Below are 19,586 nucleotides of genomic sequence, written 5' to 3'. Positions count from 1 at the left end.
AGTAGCTAATAACCAGTAGTTGATGAGTGTGCGATGCACGAGACAAGCTTGTACTGCTATGTATTAAAAGTTAAATGTGCATGACGAGGCAGTAAATGATATGTTCTTTCCTGAGTAGCTTTATTGACAGCTGATGATTGCTTATGGCAGGAAACGGGCTTGTACTGTCTCATAAAGAACTTGAATTGTTTGTTTTCACACCAAAACTACTACTACTACTACTACTACTACTTCTTTTGGCTGTTCCCGTTAGCAGTCACCACAGCAGCTCATCCGTTTCCACCTCTTCCTGTCTTCTGCATCTTCCTCTGTCACACCAGCCACCTGCATGTCCTCCCTCACCACATCCATAAACCTCCTCTTTGGCCCTCCTCTTTTCCTCTTCCCTGGCAGCTCCATCTTCAGCATCCTTCTCCCAATATACCAAGCATCTCTCCTCCACACATGTCCAAACCATCTCAATCTTGCCTCTCTTGTTTATTTTCACACTAATGACTATCAAAATCAGCTGCAGGCACACACGAGGTGTGTCAGTTGCATGCAAACTCATACCTTCTGGCTTATGCAGAGGTCATTGACATTTTATTTAAGAGGCAAGATGCGTTGCATATTCTTTCAGCACACGGCAATTTTTTTTTTTTATAAGGAGAGGGTGATATATGGTTAAAAATAAATCATTTGTGGCAGATTGGGAAAGTTGTTGCCTTTGGGATGTGTTTTCTAAGTGAGATGGAATAAGAGCTTTAAAAAACCTATTTCACCCTGTTATGGAAACAGGACAATTAAACAGAAAATGTCATTCAATTTTTTTAAGTTTAAGCATTTAGTAAAAAATTTATAAAGACCACAAAAAAAAAAGGATGAAATTTTAATGCATGGTACAAAATGTTTATATTTTTGTAAGACAAAGTTTCAGTAAATGCCAGTGTTCTCTCTATGGCCAAGATGTGTTATTCAACATTAACTAGATCTGTCTGCGGCCTGGCATGACTGTCTGAAAAGACATTTTGAAGAAAACCCATTTCAAACTCAGTGACTATTCAAGGTTTTGCATGACTAAGAAAAACTATAACAGAATCAGAAATACTTTGTTGATCCCCATGGGGCGATTGGGTCATGGTACAGTCACTCACATTCTAGAAGAAAAATATATGTAAGCGTAAGTGAAATTATAAGAAAAATTGAAAAATAAGACATATGTAAAAATATGTGCATTATACATTATATAACAATATATGTAGAAAAATAAGAAATGTAAAAATACTGTAGAATATACAGCATGAATGCAGTTCTAACACAATATTAATATATGCCAGAGTATTGAACAGTTGAAATATTAGTTATAAAGTTAAATTATTGTACTGTTAAGTCAGTATTGCACAATTAAAAATGTGAATACTGGCAGTGGTGAAATAAGTCCAAAAGACCAGTAATTGAATTGCCCGATATTTGTATTTTTCCTCAGCCACTTTGCTAGACTTCTCATTAAATCAGTTTAGAAAACAGGCCTGGTGCTTTGCAGTTGCTTCTTGTTTGGATGGTTTAGGGACAGCTGCAATGTTTGGGGGAAGAGCAGGCTGAGGGAGTACGAGTGATGACGTCCGCATTTTGTAGGGCAAGGTAGGGTCCTGTCTTCATGCAATGACAAGTTCAACAAGGCACACTCGTGAGGTCGTGCATGTGAGGTACGTAAACCGTCTTCACAACCCATTGCTTTGTCCTCCGACAGTAAACAAGTTTCCTTTATACCTCACCCGAAATGACAAAAAAGATAATTAGGGAAACAGTCATCAAATGACATCAGCATAATTCAGGACATGTACAAGAACTAACTGTAAGACCAAAGCTCGATGTGCAGTGGGAACAACAAGCAAGTTTGAGGTAAAGATAGGACTGCACCAAGTATTGGCATTTGTGATACTGATGGACAGCCTCACAGAACATCTTAAGAAAGAGCCACCATGTAGCTGGATGTTTGCTGATGACATCATGCTAGCAAACGAGGACAAGGAAAGGTTGGAAAGATATCTTGAAGATTCGAGAGAAGCGCTAGAGATTAGAGGACTAAAGATCAGCAGAACAAAGACTGGGTACCTGTGTATAAATAAGCAAGTAGAATGTCTAGGATTCCATCAGCTTCTTCTCCAAACTCATAACCAGCAGTCTGGGCCTGGCCTCCAGCCATCCTTAGATACTTCACTGCTCAAAGGACTCCTACGTCAAGAGCTAGCTAAAACTCTTCACGGCCTTCCTCTTACTGCCGCCTTGCTGTCATACTGCATCCATGCCACCCGCTCTTGTTACGGCATTCCTGACGTTGCTTGAACTCTAGAAGCCATGTTCCTGCTTGTTTTTTTGTTTTTTTTCGGTTTCTTCAGATGCTCCAAATTCATAATCTCAACCATTTACTTCGACCCATGCTGCCATGCTTGCATTTCAGACTTACTTCTCAGATAACACCATGGTATTTTACTTAAAGTGAACAAAAACCAATCAACCCGGCCAGCCTACACCCACCTTTTACATCAAAGTCCACTCAAAGCTGAATCCTTTTGAGACCCTCGCAAACTAATTGGTTTTCCGGAAATCTCAGAACTTAACATCGACAGATCCTATTTTCATCACTGAATCCTGACAAGTGGCTACTCAATTCTGGTTCCACCATCACTTCCATCACATACTCTCCTTGTCTGGCATTTTTCCCATTCATCACTGTGGACACTCCTTCAGGGTCAGAGCTGCCGCTTCAGCCCCCCGCAATGACATCCCAGGACACCTCATTCAACTCATAGGCCATTGGTCCTCCCAAACGTATCATCGCTACATCTGTTCAGATCTCAAAGATCTCAGATCCACTCACTCTTAAGTAACTGAAGGTTTTGGAGGTCAGTCGTTGTCCGGATGCTACGGCAGATTCCCTACGAAGCGTCCCCACAATGCAGTCAGCAAGCGGAAGAACTTCCAGAGCTACGTACATTTTCATTTTTTCGTTGATAAATAATTTAAATGCGTCTTGCTGATGGTGTGGTCCTTGCTAGTGAATTGAAGCTTATCTCGCAAAGTTTCAGGACCAACCTCAACCACGCCACTTCCGACATTCTTATAAATACCCACCTAGCCCTCTCCCACTCTTGTAGTCTGTGCCCCTCCCCCCACCCTATTTCTCTCTGTTTCTTCCTCTCTTTTCTCCTCTTAATAGGGTCATGAGGGGGTCCGTCGTTGCCGGCGTGCTACGGCGGATTCTGTACGAAGCTTCCCCACAACGCAGTCAGCAAGCAGAACTGCAAGCACTACACACATCAATCTTTTTCTTAATAAATCATTTAAGCACATCTTGTAGATGGTGTGGTCCTTGCCAGTGAAACACAGCCATCACAGTGTCATTTACCATTAGGTTGATGTGACCATCTCACTCAGGCAGCAGTAATCACAGAAAAAGAAAGACAAATGGAAGAATTACTGTAGATGATGGCAGAGAAATCAAAGCTATCGTTTTAGCGAAAATAAAACTGAAGAATGTTTGGCAGCATCAGAGAGACGGAAGATGGCGAGAGAAGGGGAGAGACGAGCTAAAAGCGGGAGAATTAGAGGGAGGAAGATGACAGGGAGGGAGAGGGGGGCGAGGAGAGTGCCCTACACATCAGGTTATGCAATGCCGAGCGGAGAAGATGTTTAATTTAAATCCAATCACGGGCTCGTCTGTTTCCCCGCTTCAGGGCTGGCGCTCTCTAAATTGTGGTGAATGAGCTGTGCAGAGCCCAGTACACACACACACACACACACACACACACACACACACACACACACACACACACACACAGACTCAAAGTTTTAACCTTCACTTATTTTGTTCCATTTACTGTTTTAATTCATTGTGAGACACTAGGCTTCTGAATTTCCCTGATAAGTCTTGATAGCACTTTAATCTACTGATCTAATCTTTCGCCATTACAATCAATTACAGCCCTGACAATTATGTGTGAAAACTGCTTTTGATTTTAATTGCTGCAATCAGCTGGGCCTAGTTTTTCTGTTGCACAGAAATATAGCTTGATTTGAATCGGGTCGGGATTGTTGAGGGTGGACACACTGAGCAGGTAGGGAACAGGTGCAAGAACCTGGCTAAAATATTACGCTTAGAGAGAGTACCGTGCCCTCTTCATCCAGCTTCACGTCCCTCTTCTGAGAGAGGGAGGAAGAGGGAGAGTGTGTGTGTGTGTGTGTGTGTGTGTGTGTGTGTGTGTGTGTGTGTGTGTGTGTGTGTGTGTGTGTGTGCGCGCACACATGCTTCATCCAAAGCCTCTCCTCCCCTTTGCCCTCTCAACCTCTCTGTCCTTTAGTGCACTCTCTTGCTCTTATTTCATCCATTTCCCTAATTTCCTCTTGAACTCGTTACATCCCTCTCTCTCTTTCTCTCTCGCTCTCTCTCTCTGTCTCCCCCCCCCCCTTCTCCCGGCTCTCTCTCTGCCTTTTCCTTGTCTCTCATACCATACTTGGACTGTACGCCAGCCAGATGTGATGGTCATGCTTCGACTATGTAAGGGTGTGTTGGGGGTTAAGGGGGATGTGCTGCTGTGATTATGGAGATTAAGGTAGAAGGGGTATATGATACTACATAAGCTCCCATTTGTGAAGACCACATACATAGTCTACTGGTGTGATAGGTTTGATAGGTGTGGAGATAGAGTGGGAGAGGATATTGTCCTGTTTATTTAGAGGTATTTTGTTTTTCCTGAAAAGATATTTGGCCTAAATGTGAGAGAGTCGTCTCTAAATGTCTCCTTTGTCATTCTTACCCTGAGAAAAGTTTACACCTCTGGGCGTCCGGGTGGCGTGACGGTCTATTCTGTTGCCTACCAACACGGGGATCCCAGTTCGAATCCCTGTGTTATCTTCGGCTTGTGTCCCAACAGACACAATTGGCCGTGTCTGCAGGTGGGAAGCCGGATGTGGGTATGTGTCCTGGTCGCTGCACTAGCGCCTCCTCTAGTCGTTCGGGGCACCCATTCGGGGAGTAAGGGGAACTGGGGGGAATAGCGTGATCCTCCCGCATGCTACGTCCCCCTGGCAAAACTCCTCACTGTCAGGTGAAAAGAAGCGGCTGGCGACTCCATATGTATCGGAGGAGGCATTTGGTAGTCTGCAGCCCTCCCCGGATCGGCAGAGGGGGTGGAGCAGCAACCGGGGCGGCTCAGAGGAGTTGGGTAATTGGCTGGATGCAATTGGGGGGGGGGGAAATCCCCCCCCAAAAAAAGAAAAGTTTACAGCTCTTGCCCTAGGTGAACTTGGTTTTTGTTTTATGTTTCTCACTGATTAAGCCTTAAAGCCTCTTTAAGGTTACTGCTCTCATGAATACAAGCTGTCACTTCCATACTGAAAAGTCTCGGTGGGAGAGTCTACACTTCTTCCTCATGCGGAGTCAAATTCCTCATGCGCATACGCACACTTGGCCATCCATCCATCTATTATCCAAGCCACTTATCCAAATCAGGGTCGCGGGATGCTGGAGCCTATTCCAGCAGTAACTGGGCGGCAGGTGGGGAGACATCCTGGACAGGCTGCCAGGCCATCACAGGGCCGACACACACACATTCACACCTAGGGACCATTTAGTACGGCCGATTCACCTGACCCACATGTCTTTGGACTGTGGGAGGAAACCGGAGCACCCGGAGAAAACCCACACAGACACGGGGAGAACATGCAGACTCCACACACAGGATTACCTGGGACGACCCCCAAAGTTGGACAACCCCGGGGGTTCGAACCCAGGACCTTCTTGCTTTGAGACGGCTGCGCTAACCGCTGTGCCACCGTGCCGGCCACTTGGCCAGTAAAGTTGATTCTGATTCTGATACGGTTCCAGTGGTTATCAGAGAGCAGATTCAGTCGTTTGTTCGTTAGGTCACTTTGAAGGAAGAATTGCCCCTTTACACCCGTTCACCTAAACTGAAACAAACTTTGAAACGTCTTACAGCAGGTGGGGAAATCTTTTACTTCAAGTCTTCACTGCTCTTTTTTCAACAAAATCTAATGAAATGAAATATTGTTGTTGTGAAAATTAAATTGACTAAATCTCTTCACACCTTAGTTTGAGTTTCACACAACTCCCACCATCTTCTCATTCTCCAGTGGAGCTCCACCGTGGGGCTCCACTGTTGCTGGACTCACGGACCCACACTCATCTCGGACACAACTCCCTTCGGTTCTAATGGGGGGGTTCCTACTTCCTGCTCCTTTTTCCTCCTGCACATTCCCTGTGAGGAGGGAAGGAGCAGGGAAAGTGGGTGAAGAAGGATAAGGTAGGAGGAGGGAGGAGGGGTGAAACGGAAGGGACAGCCGTGGCCTTTGAAGAGTCTTCTAAGCATGCCCATGAGAACGCTGGAGACAAATGATTGCAATTCCCTAGCAAGACCCCGGAGACATGGGAAAGAGTTTGCGGGGGGGGGGGGGTGATGGGAAGGGCAGGAGGGGAAAAAAGAGGAGAGTGAAAGAGACAGTCTTATTACTGTAGAAATAGCTTGACTAACAGCATTCCAGATAGAGCAGAGAAGGATTAGAGCCACTGTAGACACCATGCAGCGAGGCAGCCTGTTTCACACACTCCTCCTCTGTGACCCTTGACCTCCCCGCCTCAGTCTGGTGCCCCACTGTTTCCTTCTCTATCGCAATACCCCTGCTCCCGCTGTTCTCTTATCCTTCCTCGTAAGTGTGTGTGTGTGTGTTTTAGCATCCATTCTGTTGTGTGTTAATGGCCCACTAAACCAAATGACCAGTCAGCCCAGAACCCAATTTGATTGACAGCTTTGGGTGGCGTGGATCCCAAATGGATCCTGTTAAAGTGAACACTTTCGAGCTGGACCATAATGCCTTCATCCTCTCTCTCTCTCCTCTCTCTCTCTTTTTCTCTCTCCCCATCTCTGTTTCTCTTGCTATATATTTTTCATTCTCTCATCATGCACAGCATAATCCCTCATCATTTGCCCTTCAATCTTACCCTTTATTTCTATATAGACCTTTGTTAATATGTCACCCCTGTACTTTCTGTACATCTTAACCAGTTACCCATCCTTCCATCCGTCCATCATCCATCTGTCCATCCATCCATCCATCCATCCATCCATCCATCCACCCATCCTTCCATCCATCTACCCATCATCCATCCACCCATCCCTCCATCCATCCATCCATCTATCCATCATCCATCTATCCATCCATCCCTCCACTAATTCCTCCATGTGCCACTCCATACAAGCACCATGATGTGGGGGAGGAGTGAGTGCTTACCGAAGCGTCAGTCTGGAAGACGGGGCTTTTGTGCTATTGTTAGCGATATTATCCTCTCACAGGAGTCTTATCTGTGCTTGTTTGTCCGGCTGTAGGTCTGCTATACTCTGGCTTGACACTCCACGCTTATCCACATCTCAGCCCAGTAAATAAAGCTCACACCGGACAGATAAGACCACCATGTGGGAGCACACACTAACCACCAACACAGCTCCTCCACTCCCTATCCCCCGCTTTATCTTCACAGCCTGCGATTGTGGCTGCAGATACGCTCAGAGGGGTAGTGGAGGGTTGTGCTGCGTAAACACATTTTACCCACAATTATGTTCGTCAGTGTTACCCAAGGCTATATGAATATGGCTGCAAATGACAGTTGTGTTACTTTGCTGTAAATTGTGATCGTGAATATTCATCCTAACTATTAGTATTAAAGGCTTGCGGAACAAAATGTTTAAACCGCATTCTGTAACTATGGAAACCACTGATGTCAACCAGAGTCGATGTTCACAATGAGATCAGATGTTTCAGTTTTTACAATTAATGACAAATACAATTGGTGCACTTGCTTCACCAAGAGTACTTACACACACATATGCTTACTTACAAGCCTTCAGCGCTCTTCTTTTTTTTGGGGGGGGGGCATGTAGCGTTAACTGTGTATGACTAGTAATTAATGAAATTCAGCTTTTAAAATAGTCAGCATTTTGAGCTTATTTTTGTCACCTGTTCAGGTTTTTTTTTTTTAAATTTTTTATACCACTTGTACTTTCTGACGTATTGAGATTCCCCCACAGGAGTGAATGGCAGCAGAGTGTGTGTTTGGAGCTGGAGTGTGTAGAGGATGGACGCTGGCACAGTTCAGTCTGCGCTCTGAATTTAAAATTACATACGTTTTCCTCCAAACAGCTTACCATTCTTCGTCAAACTCGCTAAATGTACTCCGCTTTTTGAAGACATCGTAAATGTAATGGATGGAAATGCACAAGTACACACACACACACACACACACACACACACACACACACACATACACATATATATCTCCCTCTCACCCGTGTTTGGGTGGTGTGTGTCTTCCCCAAGCTCGGGTCCTCTACCAGAGGCCTGGGAGTTTGAGGGTTCTGTGCAGTGTCTTAGCTGTTTCTAGGACCACACTCTTCTGGACAGAGACCTCAGATGTTCCTGGAATCTGCTGGAGACACTCCCCCAGTCTGGGAGTCACAGCCCCTAGTGCTCCTATTACCACTGGGACTACTGTGGATTTCACCTTCCACATCTGATCTAGTTCTTCCCTCAGCCCTTGGTACATCTCTAGCTTCTCATGCTCTTTTGCCCTGATGTTGTCATCGTTGGGGATTGCTACATCGATCACTACTGCTGTTTTCTGTTCCTTCTCGACCACCACAATGTCTGCTTGGTTAGCCAGCACCTGCTTTTCAGTCTGGAACTAGATGTCCCACAGGATCTTAGCTCCCCCGCCCCCCACACACAGCTGGATATATACAGCAGCTGGATAGCTCAGTTGGTAAGAACGTTGGCTTTCCATGCTGGAGATTGGGGGTTCAAACCCCGGTTGGGACAAGTATCCAGTAAGCGTCTCTGTGGCTTAGACTCCTAGTGCTATACAAGCCAGCTGCCTCGGATATGAGTGAGAGTAAAATGAACAGAGTCATACCAGCTCGGACATCGCCTGGGTCAACAAGGTCCGCATGAGGTGTTGGGGAACCAGGGCAACCCGATGAAAAATGGGCTACTAGAACAAGACATTCATGGACAAGGGCTGTCATGAAATGTTTGTTTTATTAATCCTTTCTTACCCGCAACACACACACACACACACACACATTCTGTCCAGCGCTCTACATGAACCATTCTTTACTCTCAGGATTGCTGTGGGCTGCTATTAAAAGATGGCATGTGCATGTTCACATACATTAAAAGATGGCATGTGCATGTTCACATACATTAAAAGATGGCATGTGCATGTTCACATACATTACAAGATGGCATGTGCATGTTCACATACATTACAAGATGGCATGTGCATGTTCACATACATTGGCGCAGCATCAAACGAGATGCCAGCTGCAAGTAAGACCTCCACCGCAGTGTGATGTAAGAGCTCCTTATGCTTCAGCCGCTAATATCTCGGCAGGTGACATGATAAAACCCCGTGTTCCTGTCACCTGCCCCGGCTGACAGTGTCCTGTGGTAACTTGAACGGAGAGCCAGATTTCTTCCTCGTTTCACTTCCTCAGATTTCACTCACATATTGACCTGCTGTGTGTGTGTGTGTGTGTGTGTGTGGTGTGTGTGTGTGTGTGATAACGACAAGCCTCTCCTGGAGTCAGGCAATCTTAAATCCCCACACGTTTGTACTTCTGCAGGGGACAGCAATGAAAGTAGCGGGGGTCTGATGCTGGGAATTGTTTAACTACAGGGCAGTATTCACATAACCACCGATAAATTCACTTATTTGACCCAGTGATTTTATGCGCTGCCTAAAACAAATACCCATCAGCGTTGAAGTTTGGTCAGGGCACTTAAGAGTGCCTATGTTAAGCTTTCTCTCTGCAGCAGAGCAGAAAGGGTTGAAGTGCTCGGTTCTTTTTCTGATTATTTCTCATCAGAGGTGGCGCTGCGCGTCCCTTTGAGTGCTTTCAGCAGTGTAGTTTTTCTGAAGTGCCGAGCAGCACATTTAAAATAGTTCAACTTTTTTGCACGAGAGGGCTTCACTTCCAAACAGGTTTTTCAGTAGTCAGTAGTCTCACACTAGGATTTGACAGCGTTGACTGTTGAAATAATAAGTCCTATAATCTAAAAGTTAACCGGTAGGTCCAATAGTAAAAATATTTATTTTCACTAAAGTCTGTATTTTATTCATATTTCCAAATATCCATATTTAGACCAAATAGATTGAATACACTCTCATCTACAGTAGAGTGGATTTTTTTTTTTACCCTCCCCCTTTCTTTTTTTTTCTCCCCAGTTGCATCAGGCCAATTACCCCACTCTTCCGAGCCATCCCGGTCACTGCCCCACCCCCTCTGCTTATCCGGGGAGGGCTGCAGACTACCACATGCCTCCTCCGATACATGTGGAGTCGCCAGCCGCTTCTTTTCACCTGACATGAGGAGTTTCGCCAGGGGAACGCAGTGCATGGGAGGATCACGCTATTCCCCCCAGTTCCCCCTCCCCCCTGAACAGGTGCCCCAACTGACCAGAGGAGGCGCTATTGCAGTGACCAGGATACACACCCACATCCGTCTTCCCACCCGCAGACACAGCCAATTGTGTCTGTACGGACGCCCGACCAAGGCAACACAGGGATTCGAACCGGCGATGCCTGTGTTGGTAAGCAACGGAATAGACCGCCACGCTACCCGGACATCCCATGCATGTGCTTTACTATAGCTGGTAGATCACAAATGAGATTCTTCTCTTTCCTGTTCAGTGTCGCCAGAATCATCAGCACGTCCGTTCATAGGCTGTCAGATGACTGTGACCAGACGACGTGATCAGCACTGCACACCCTGCTCAGTCCTGCAGGTTTCATCTTTGCCCCTAGAATACCCCCATGTGCAGGACCCCGGCTTAACTAAATCCAGACCTCAGGTAATGCTAACCCAGTCTACTGCGTTTTATCACCCTCGCTGACAGCCTGAATTACAGCGTCATGCTGCTGCATGCTCAGCTGTAACTCGTACCTGCAACACACCCCGTACCTGCAATACCAGAACACACATACAGGACATGCCTCACATGCACATCCTTATATTTCATCTGTAAGGCCACTTCAGACACAAGGACACGGTGTTCATTTACTTTCACTGCCGTCTCCGGAGGTGTGTTAAGTTGTGCGGCGTCATACTTCATCGTGGGTTGTGTCCTGTTTTACGAGCTGCCGGGACCAAGACCTACTTTCATATTAAATGCAACATAAGTTGATGAAGCGTAGTAGAGGTGTCAGAGCCTGATTGAGGACAGAGGCTGTTAATTCAGGCTCCAACTTACCCTCACACCCTCCCACCGGCCCAGCGGAGACTGACACCGGTCAAATGCTGGCACTCAGCATGACAGAGGACAGAGCATTGGGCCAGAACTTACTGCTGCTGCTACCTATAACTCACGGCTTTAACACACACACACACACTCTCTCTCTCTCTCTGGCTGCTTCACTGCTGTCTTCTGTCCATCTTGTCCTCTCTCCCTCACTGGTCAGATTGGCCAACATTGCTTTACTTATCGGCTTTTATGCGTTATTCATTATTTCCTGGATAAATGGGACTGGTGGTGTGGTGAACGGATGACTGATGATACATGCATCTGGCTGTGTTGCAGTACATCTATCACGCAGCACACGTGTGTGTGTGTGTGTGTGTGTGTGTGTCCTGGGGTGCTGGTCCAGATGCCAGATTGTTAGGACTGAGCAGGTCTGAATGCGAATGAATGTGCGTGTGACAAGGGGAGCAGAGTGGCGGAGACAGAGTCATCATGCACCACTGCACCGCGGCCCCTGTTCAGAGCCGCTGTCGTCCCTCATGGTCGGATGTGACGGAGCCTCTGAACCGCCCCCCCCCCCACCCCCACCCCGTTTTTTTTCAGAGGTTAGCATATGAGTCATCTGTGTGCTACCGCTGCTCAAAATTGAGGGAAGGGAAAACCTTAAAATGGCTGACTTTATGTAGTGTGTGTGTGTTGTGTGCGTGCATGCGTGTGCGTGTGTGCTCGTTAATGTGCATACAGGTACACCGTGTCCCCTCTAAGGAACTAGCTTGGCTGGGTTAGCGAAGTGAGAGAAAGGGTGGGAGGGCGCTATCGGGCCAGGGACACTTTAACAGGTGGGAGCTGTGTGTGTGCACGTGCATATGTTCACATGCGCGTGTCTGTGATTTAGGGTCGCCCAGAATACGGGGGGGATTGTCCCAGTGGGAGTTCGACTGAGTGATTGTATATGTGTGTGTGTGAGTGTGTGACTAGGTGGGGAGCTGTTGTAGACAGCACAGTTAGCATTACACAATGCATCAAACTATTTTGGCGTGTTGGTCAAAGAGTAATCAGCAGAACGACGGCACACTTCCTCCAGCTACATTTATGATACACTTTGGACTAACCGTGCAGATTCCAACTTGCACAAACACACACACACACACACACACACACACTCACTCTTGCCTTGCCAGATGTGTGTCTTCAGTGTGCTGCTATGATGTAGGGCCCATAAGATGACCTTGAGGTTCGCGTCTGGATAATGTCTGAGCTCTCGGGAGGCAGGGGAAGTGGGGCTGAAGGTGGTGAACCAAACGGCCAGTTAAGGAAACTGAAGAAAGCTTAATCTCGGCAGGGGAATCCTCCTGTCGTTTCCGCGGCAACAGCCATGCTATTGTGAGGGCATTCGGTCTCACGCCTTGCCTGTCTTCCGCCATGTGTGCGCTTGTGTGTGTGTCTGTGGCTGAAGAATTAGAGGTTGCAAACCGGGTTTTTTTGTGCTGTAAGCCGCCCTTCGTCCGTTTCCCAGGGCTCCACGGCGCTCCGTGTGCGTCCACACTTCTCTGCTGTCGCCCGCTGTCATCACCTGAACTGGCTATCGGGTGACCCTCCCCCACCATCCCAGCGGCGCCATGATGTGCCGCTTCACCGTAGCCCAACAGGTGCACCAGCCTGTGTGATGCTTTAGCACAGGCTAGCGGGGGAGTGGGTAAGACCGCACAACAGAACTTTGTAATACTTATTACTTTAAAAACCCCTGGAGGGGACATTTTAGCAGCGCATAAAGCAGTGGACACCATAATTCCTCCACAAACAGCCGATGTCGGATCACGAGCGACGCGCGGTACTACCCATCGCTGTGTTTTTCAGCACCACACGGGCCAGATGGCTACTGGCACAAATGAGCGAGTTAATGGCTGAGCGGAGCACTTGGGAGGGCAGTGAGACAGCCAGTGAATGGGAACATAAGGCTCATTGAGACAGGATGGAGAGGGTGCAGACGGCCCTGCGTGATGGCCTGTGTTATAGTGAGCTGGCAGCTCCTGGCAGGGCCGGAGCAGTGCCTCCTTTAACGGCCAGTGTGACCAGTGCAACATAAAGGCAGGGCGATGCTGAGTTACACTTGCCGGAGAATTCACAACTCCTTCCAGCCGCCTACCCACATGTGTGCATGTGGCCCGGCTGGGCCCGGTAGGGGTTAGCTTTAACGAGGCGGGGTCATGGTGGTCAGAAAAGAGCATCCCATGATTTGAAAGTCGTTGGGTTCGATCCCTGCAGCAGGCACTTTTTTTCAAACCAACAGCCACGTTTCCTGTTGTGGTCCTTAAAGACCCCAACCAGCGATAATTAGGTAATAGGTGTGGTGTTGCTGCGTTAAGTGTAATAGAATACAAACATGCATGCATGGAAAATTCACATTTCGAACAAAATGTGTTATTTTGGTAGGTAGACCAACATTTTTCAGATTCTGAGTGAAATGGGAGGTGACATCTGTGCCATCACCAGGCATTTGAGGCTTGAATGATGTTGGGTTCCTGTAAAGCCCCTTGAGGCACATTTGTAATTTGTGATATTGGGCTATACACATAAAATGTACTTGATTCGACTTGACGTGTTGGCTGAGAGGAAAGTCTCCATATACAAGCTCTCAGAAACCACACAACCAGACCGAGATAGAAAAACTGTTGTATGGCAGCCTCATAACCAAACCTTAACCCTAAACCTAAACTCAACCTTAAACACTACCTTATCTCAACACTAAACTTAAACACTACCTGACTTTACCACAAGCTTAACCACTGTAACTGTAGGTGCTATCCCTACTGTGCGAAAAATCAACTTTTGAGTATGCACTGAAGAACATTTTCAAGCTGTGTTATATTTGGACCCCCCCCCCCGGCCAATTACCCCACTCTTACGAGCCATCCTGGTCACTGCTCCACCCCCTCTGCCGATCCGGGGAGGGCTGCAGACTACCACATGCCTCCTCCCATACATGTGTGGTCGCCAGCTGTTTCTTTTCGCCTGACAGTGAGGAGTTTCACCAGGGGGACGTAGCGTGTGGGAGGATCACGCTATTCCCCCCCCCCCCCCCGAACAGGCGCCCCGACCAGCCAGAGGAGGCGCTAGTGCAGCGACCGGGACACATTCACATCCGGCTTCCCACCCAGAGACACGGCCAATTGTTTCTGTAGGGACGCCCGACCAAGCCAGAGGTAACACGGGGATTCGAACGGATGATCCCCGTGTTAATAGGCAACGGAGTAGAGCGCCACACCACCCGGATGCCCCGAAAATCGACTTCTGGGTATGCACTGAACAACATTTTCAAGCTGTGTTATTTGCACGCCAGTCACTGAGAATGTGAATGGGCAGACGAGGGGAGACCGGCCGTTGGAGGGGGTCTTGAAGTGCAGCAGATAACCTTTAACGTTAAGTAACCAGATTGATTTAGCGGTCTACCTTCACTAGACAAGCAGTCCCACGGCGTAATCGCTGCTCGAGGCCTGTCACAACCACAGGCGGACAGGAGGCTTGTTTAGCGGTGGCGGCGGATCCATAGACATGGGCCGGTTGGTTAGGAAGCAACAGGTGCTGCGGTCCCTCAGCACCACCACTGCTGATGGAACACCAGCGCCGCTGCGGCACCTGTGACGGAGGAGGCAGATGGTTGGAAAAGGCAGCGTTCAAGATGGTAAAAGAACCACAAAATCCCAGGGAAGACACTTAGTACGCCAGTGATATGCCTGCACTTTCATGCAAGTTGGGCAAAATTACACCTTTCGACAAAATGATTTTAATTAAATTGTGGTGAGGTTTTTAATCTTGTAATTTTGAAACTGGTAAAAGCAGCAGGTGCTTCCATGCTGAGGGACTCTAATTGTCTGGACTAATTCCAAGTGTGGGGATGGCATGGATTACTGAGCGCTGTCTTCACAACAGATGAGGCACCATTAGCGTTGTGCGCTGTAGTCAACTCACAAAATCTTCTGACTTGCAGTTCAGCCAGTAAAAACGGGAGTCACACCCCCGCTCCCAAAAGCAGAAATTACACACAAGCCAGTCTGTACAGGTAAAAATCCATCCCAAAATGCAATTTATTTATTATTTCTCCCTGCGATGTTACCTTAGCGTTTGAAATATCTCACCTGGGTTTACACTCGCCTGCAAGTAATCAGCCTAGAATATTCCCTTCGCCAGATTTATGCACAGATTTCATAAAAGTGGTCTTCTATCACCCCTGTCCAGACAGGTATGTCATTCCCGTCTGTCAGCGCTTCACCTGAGTCGTATCGCTAGACCTCACTCCTCCCTCTCGCCTCCTCCCATCGCCCCTTTCTGTCTGTCTGGTTGTCGTTCGGCTTGTCGTTTATTCCACTGTGGTGAGTCAGAGGTGGTGACGGGCCTGAGGAAATGACACGCGTTTGACAGGAAGCAGCCTCTGGGACGGATTGGCCAGCCGCTTTAACTGCACTCTGCTGCCTGTCCAAGACCACGAATAAACAAACACACACACACACACACATTTATTTATTCATTTATTCTTTCATTCATTCATACTCATTTGCTTAATTTCTGTTCTTCCGGGGTGGGTCGCCCATGTTGTTGGCAGGAAGGCGGGGGTCCGTTCGAGAGCGGCACATCCTGCTGCAGGCGGCACACGTGAACTGGAATACACCCACACACACGCTATTCTGTCTTTTCACTACAGTGGGCATGAGACTATGGCGGGCGCTGACCCATGACCGAGTCTGTTATTTTTTTGGAAGAGCTGTTTGTGTGTGTTTGTGTGTGTGTGTGTGTGTGTGTGTGTGTGTGTGTGTGTGTCTGAGAGATTCTGAGGGAGCAGCATAGTGTTTGATCGACATTAAAACTTCGGAACCTCCTAAAAATAGACACCTAATCAGTAGGAAGCATATTTGAGTCATGAGTACTCTGATAAGTTGAAGCCATGCCAACCTGCATGGAGATCAGTGTCTTTTGTTTCCTGGCCAATCACATTTGACCCGCATCACTCTTGGCGTCCCTTCTCCCATTGTTTTTCCACTGATTCTCCCTCCTTACCTACCCCCTGTGTGTTTGTCTACCTCGTCTCCGCAGGTCTTGATACTGGCAGAAGGGGACGAGCAGAGCTTCCTGTACCAGCGCCTGCCTTTCCTCTCTTCTTTGTCGACTCAGCAGGGCGGTGCTGCCACCGCCTATGTCTGCCAGGACTTCACCTGTGCCCTGCCCGTCACCGACCCCCAGGAGCTGCGCAGGCTGCTGCTGGACGGACACACGGAGGCGCAGGATGACTGACAAGACAGACAGACAGACAGAGACGAAGACGCATTCCGTAGTCCTTGTAGCCTATCCAGTCTGCAATCCAAAGCCTGCTTAGGTTTCAGCTAGCTGCGAACCCTCACCCACTCCTAGCTAACCTGAAGTTAGCTCACTTTTGCTTTTTTGTGGCTAGCTAGTCTATCTCTGCCACATTAGCAGCTCATGTTTTGTAACATACCTGCACCGCTTGCAACCCCTCACCCAGCCCCGTGCTTCCTCACAGGGCAGGCAACAGTGAATAGGGGCCGATTAAGGGTCCGGAGCTCTGAAGCTGATGTGATACCACTGCTAGCCTACTCTATTATAGCGATCCATTACCACTACTATAACATATTCCTTTATTAGCCCCCGGAGGCATTCACAGAGGAGCCGTGCTGAAGCTCAAATGTAGATGGCACGTCAAAGTCAGGGGATATCGCCGGCGCCCAACCTTGTAAAGACACGTGCACGCGGGCACCAGCTCGCTTAGCTGCAAAGATGTCCACCTTTCTAGCTCGAGACATATTTCCTGGCTAGCCAGACTGTCTGGTAGTGAGCCGTGGAGTCCCTTAAGGCTGTTGTGGTCTAGCAGCACTGCACTAGCAAGAATTGCACTGGTAGTCTTTGGTGGGTGAATGCACAGTGTTGTCGCGTCCTCCTCTCGTGTTCCATGTCCCACATTTCCCGTCGCATGGATCTGACAGTGTAAGCGTGCTTTTTGTGTGCACATGTGGGTATGAATGTGCGGGTGGGTAGTTCGGTGTGTTGACTTCCCCGGTATGAATGCATCCATGTATGTATTTGTGAAGGGCAGTGCGATTTGGTGTGTGTGTGGGCGCGCGCGGGCGTGTGTGCGTGTGTACATTGGAGCATTCATGTCAAGTCAGTTTTATTTTGTAGAGCCCGATATCACAAATTACAAATTTGCCTCAAAGGGCTTTACAGCAACACAACATCCTGTCCTTAGACCCTCACATCGGGTAAGGAACAACTCCCTAAAAAACCCTTTAACAGGGAGAAAAAATAGGAAGAGAGGAATGAGCTGCCTTCTAATGAGCTTCCCTATCTGCTCCTGCCCCTCCGTACTGGGGACTACCTGCGATACTCCGCAGCACGAGATGCTTTCACCATAGCATAGTCACAAGATTGATTCTCTGATTAATAAGGCAGAAATGATAATGCAGGCCATGTATACACACACGTGCTATCTTGAACAATAAAGACACCTAATTTTCCCTGTGGCGTCGTCTTCTTTTTTTTTTTAATGAGCTGGAGATACATTTCTTTTATGTATTGGTTGATTTATTTTAAGACTGGGCGTTTTAGCCTTCACGAGACAGGACAGGGAGAGGAGCTGGGGAAACCTCGGGGGGGAAGAACAGGAGCAACGGTCGTGGGCCGGATGATCCATCAGCGGGACGCTACACCCAGGCCTGAACACCACCCTAAAATTATATATACATATGTATATATATATATATATATATATGTATATATATATATATATATATATATATATATATATCCATGACCCCAGTGTGTTATTCAAGATGTGAAGATCTGTGATCTGCTTAAACTGCCCTAGATGTAAATGATGGTATGGTTGTGAAAGGCTGATTTTGATTGAAGGACACCAGACTGCCATTAAACATCATCAGTTGCGGGGGGGGGCTTTTCACCAGACCCCACCTTTAAAACCGGAAAAACGACCTGAAGGGTTTGCTTTTCATGCTTTTATGTATTACCTTTATTATTTTGAGAGAGTCGGGATTTCTTTTTCCAATAGATTCTCTAGAAATGTTGGAAGTATTTTAAAACAAGGGGCAGATCAAATTATTTCACCTTACAGGCTGATCATTTTCATTTGTTTCATCACGGCGAGATTAAAAGATCCATTAAAAAATGCATGTTGTGCCCTGTCTGTGTCTGTCTGTCTGTCTGTGTACCTCGGGTGTCTCTCCCGCTTTCTTTGGGGAAATCAGTGTAAAATGAGAAAACACCAGCTGCAATGGGGTATGTGTTTCCCAGTGGGCTGCCCGGCTCCTCCTGTGCTATACGTCTATACACACCCAACAAATAGAGGGACACCCGCTGCTGTGTGTTCTCTTCTTATGTCTTCCCCCTGTAGGCTGCAATGCAGACAAACCCAGTGTTGTGGGACTGCGTCAGAGGCCGGGAGACTGCATCAGAGAGTCTGCTGTGGCATGTGGCTGCGTTTATCCTCCGACTGTAATGTTAAACGGTTTCCTCCCACAGTCCAGAGACATGTAGGTCAGGGGACTCGGACTTACTTAGATTGTCCCAGGTGTGAACGTGTCTGTCCAGGGTGTCTCCACGCCCTCTGCCCAGCGACTGCTGGCAAAGGCTCCAGCATCCCGCGACCCTGATTAGGATAAAGCGGCTTGGGAAATGGGATGGATGGATGCATCAGAGACATGGGAAAGTGTTGGGAAGGTTGATGCATGCTCGATAATCCAGGTAAGAAAATCAAAGAAGGCTGAATCAGTTCACACACCGTTTACTGGCAGATACGTTTCATCCCTCAACTAAAGCCCCTTCCACACTGGCCAAACCCCCATAACATCCGCCTTTGGTGGGCAACGTAGAAGGGTACAATCGGCATTCACTCCCGGGTCAAATGACTGCAGTACATACGGGTATTTGCCGGCTCCACCTCCGATCGCCATTGACGTAAACGCGACGCCCGGGCGAACACCTAATTTGCGCGATGACGTAGCACATTTGTCCGTGCGTCATAAAATCGCGCCGGCAGCTGATGAAATGGGTCCGTCCTCGTTCAGTCTGCGTTGAGTTTGTATGATCTGAAAGAGAGACTGAAGTACAAGATGAAAAAAGTACCGTTAACCACCGTCCGTCTCTCTGGCGTCCATGCTGCTTTCTACTGTTTACGTCCCTGTTTTCCGGCGCGTTCGTGATGACGTCAGAGATGACGCTGCAGAAGAGAAAGAAAGAAAGGCAAACTCATCTGCTCCTCTTCGGTCTATAAA

General features: G+C 47.7%; 1 protein-coding gene and 1 long non-coding RNA gene across 3 annotated transcripts in view; one reads left to right on the top strand and one right to left on the bottom strand.

The window, feature by feature from the left end:
- The window catches only part of spata20 (spermatogenesis associated 20), a 61,522-nt gene extending 43,713 nt beyond the window's left edge, over positions 1 to 17,809 (top strand). Inside the window, exons 16-17 of one of the 2 annotated variants that reach the window (XR_008811805.1) lie at positions 10,742 to 10,902; positions 16,378 to 16,496. Coding sequence is in view for 1 of the 2 variants with exons in the window: in XM_056296938.1 (XP_056152913.1) it covers positions 16,378 to 16,575 (198 nt within the window). In the remaining variant the exon portion in view is untranslated. Of the gene's footprint in view, positions 1 to 10,741; positions 10,903 to 16,377 lie in introns of both variants that reach the window. The other variant, XM_056296938.1, reaches the window with a different exon arrangement.
- Positions 1,102 to 15,511, bottom strand: LOC130127332 (uncharacterized). Its single transcript, XR_008811806.1, has 3 exons — positions 15,426 to 15,511; positions 14,740 to 14,925; positions 1,102 to 1,136 (listed from the first exon to the last, which is right to left on the bottom strand). It is a non-coding gene; the product is annotated as an uncharacterized LOC130127332 (long non-coding RNA).
- Positions 17,810 to 19,586: the final 1,777 nt, after the last annotated feature.

This window comes from Lampris incognitus, chromosome 17 (assembly GCF_029633865.1).
Source record: "Lampris incognitus isolate fLamInc1 chromosome 17, fLamInc1.hap2, whole genome shotgun sequence".
Classification (NCBI taxonomy): domain Eukaryota; kingdom Metazoa; phylum Chordata; class Actinopteri; order Lampriformes; family Lampridae; genus Lampris; species Lampris incognitus.
The sequence above is the reverse complement of the archived record's forward strand: the minus strand, read 5'-3'. Positions and strand labels throughout refer to the sequence as shown.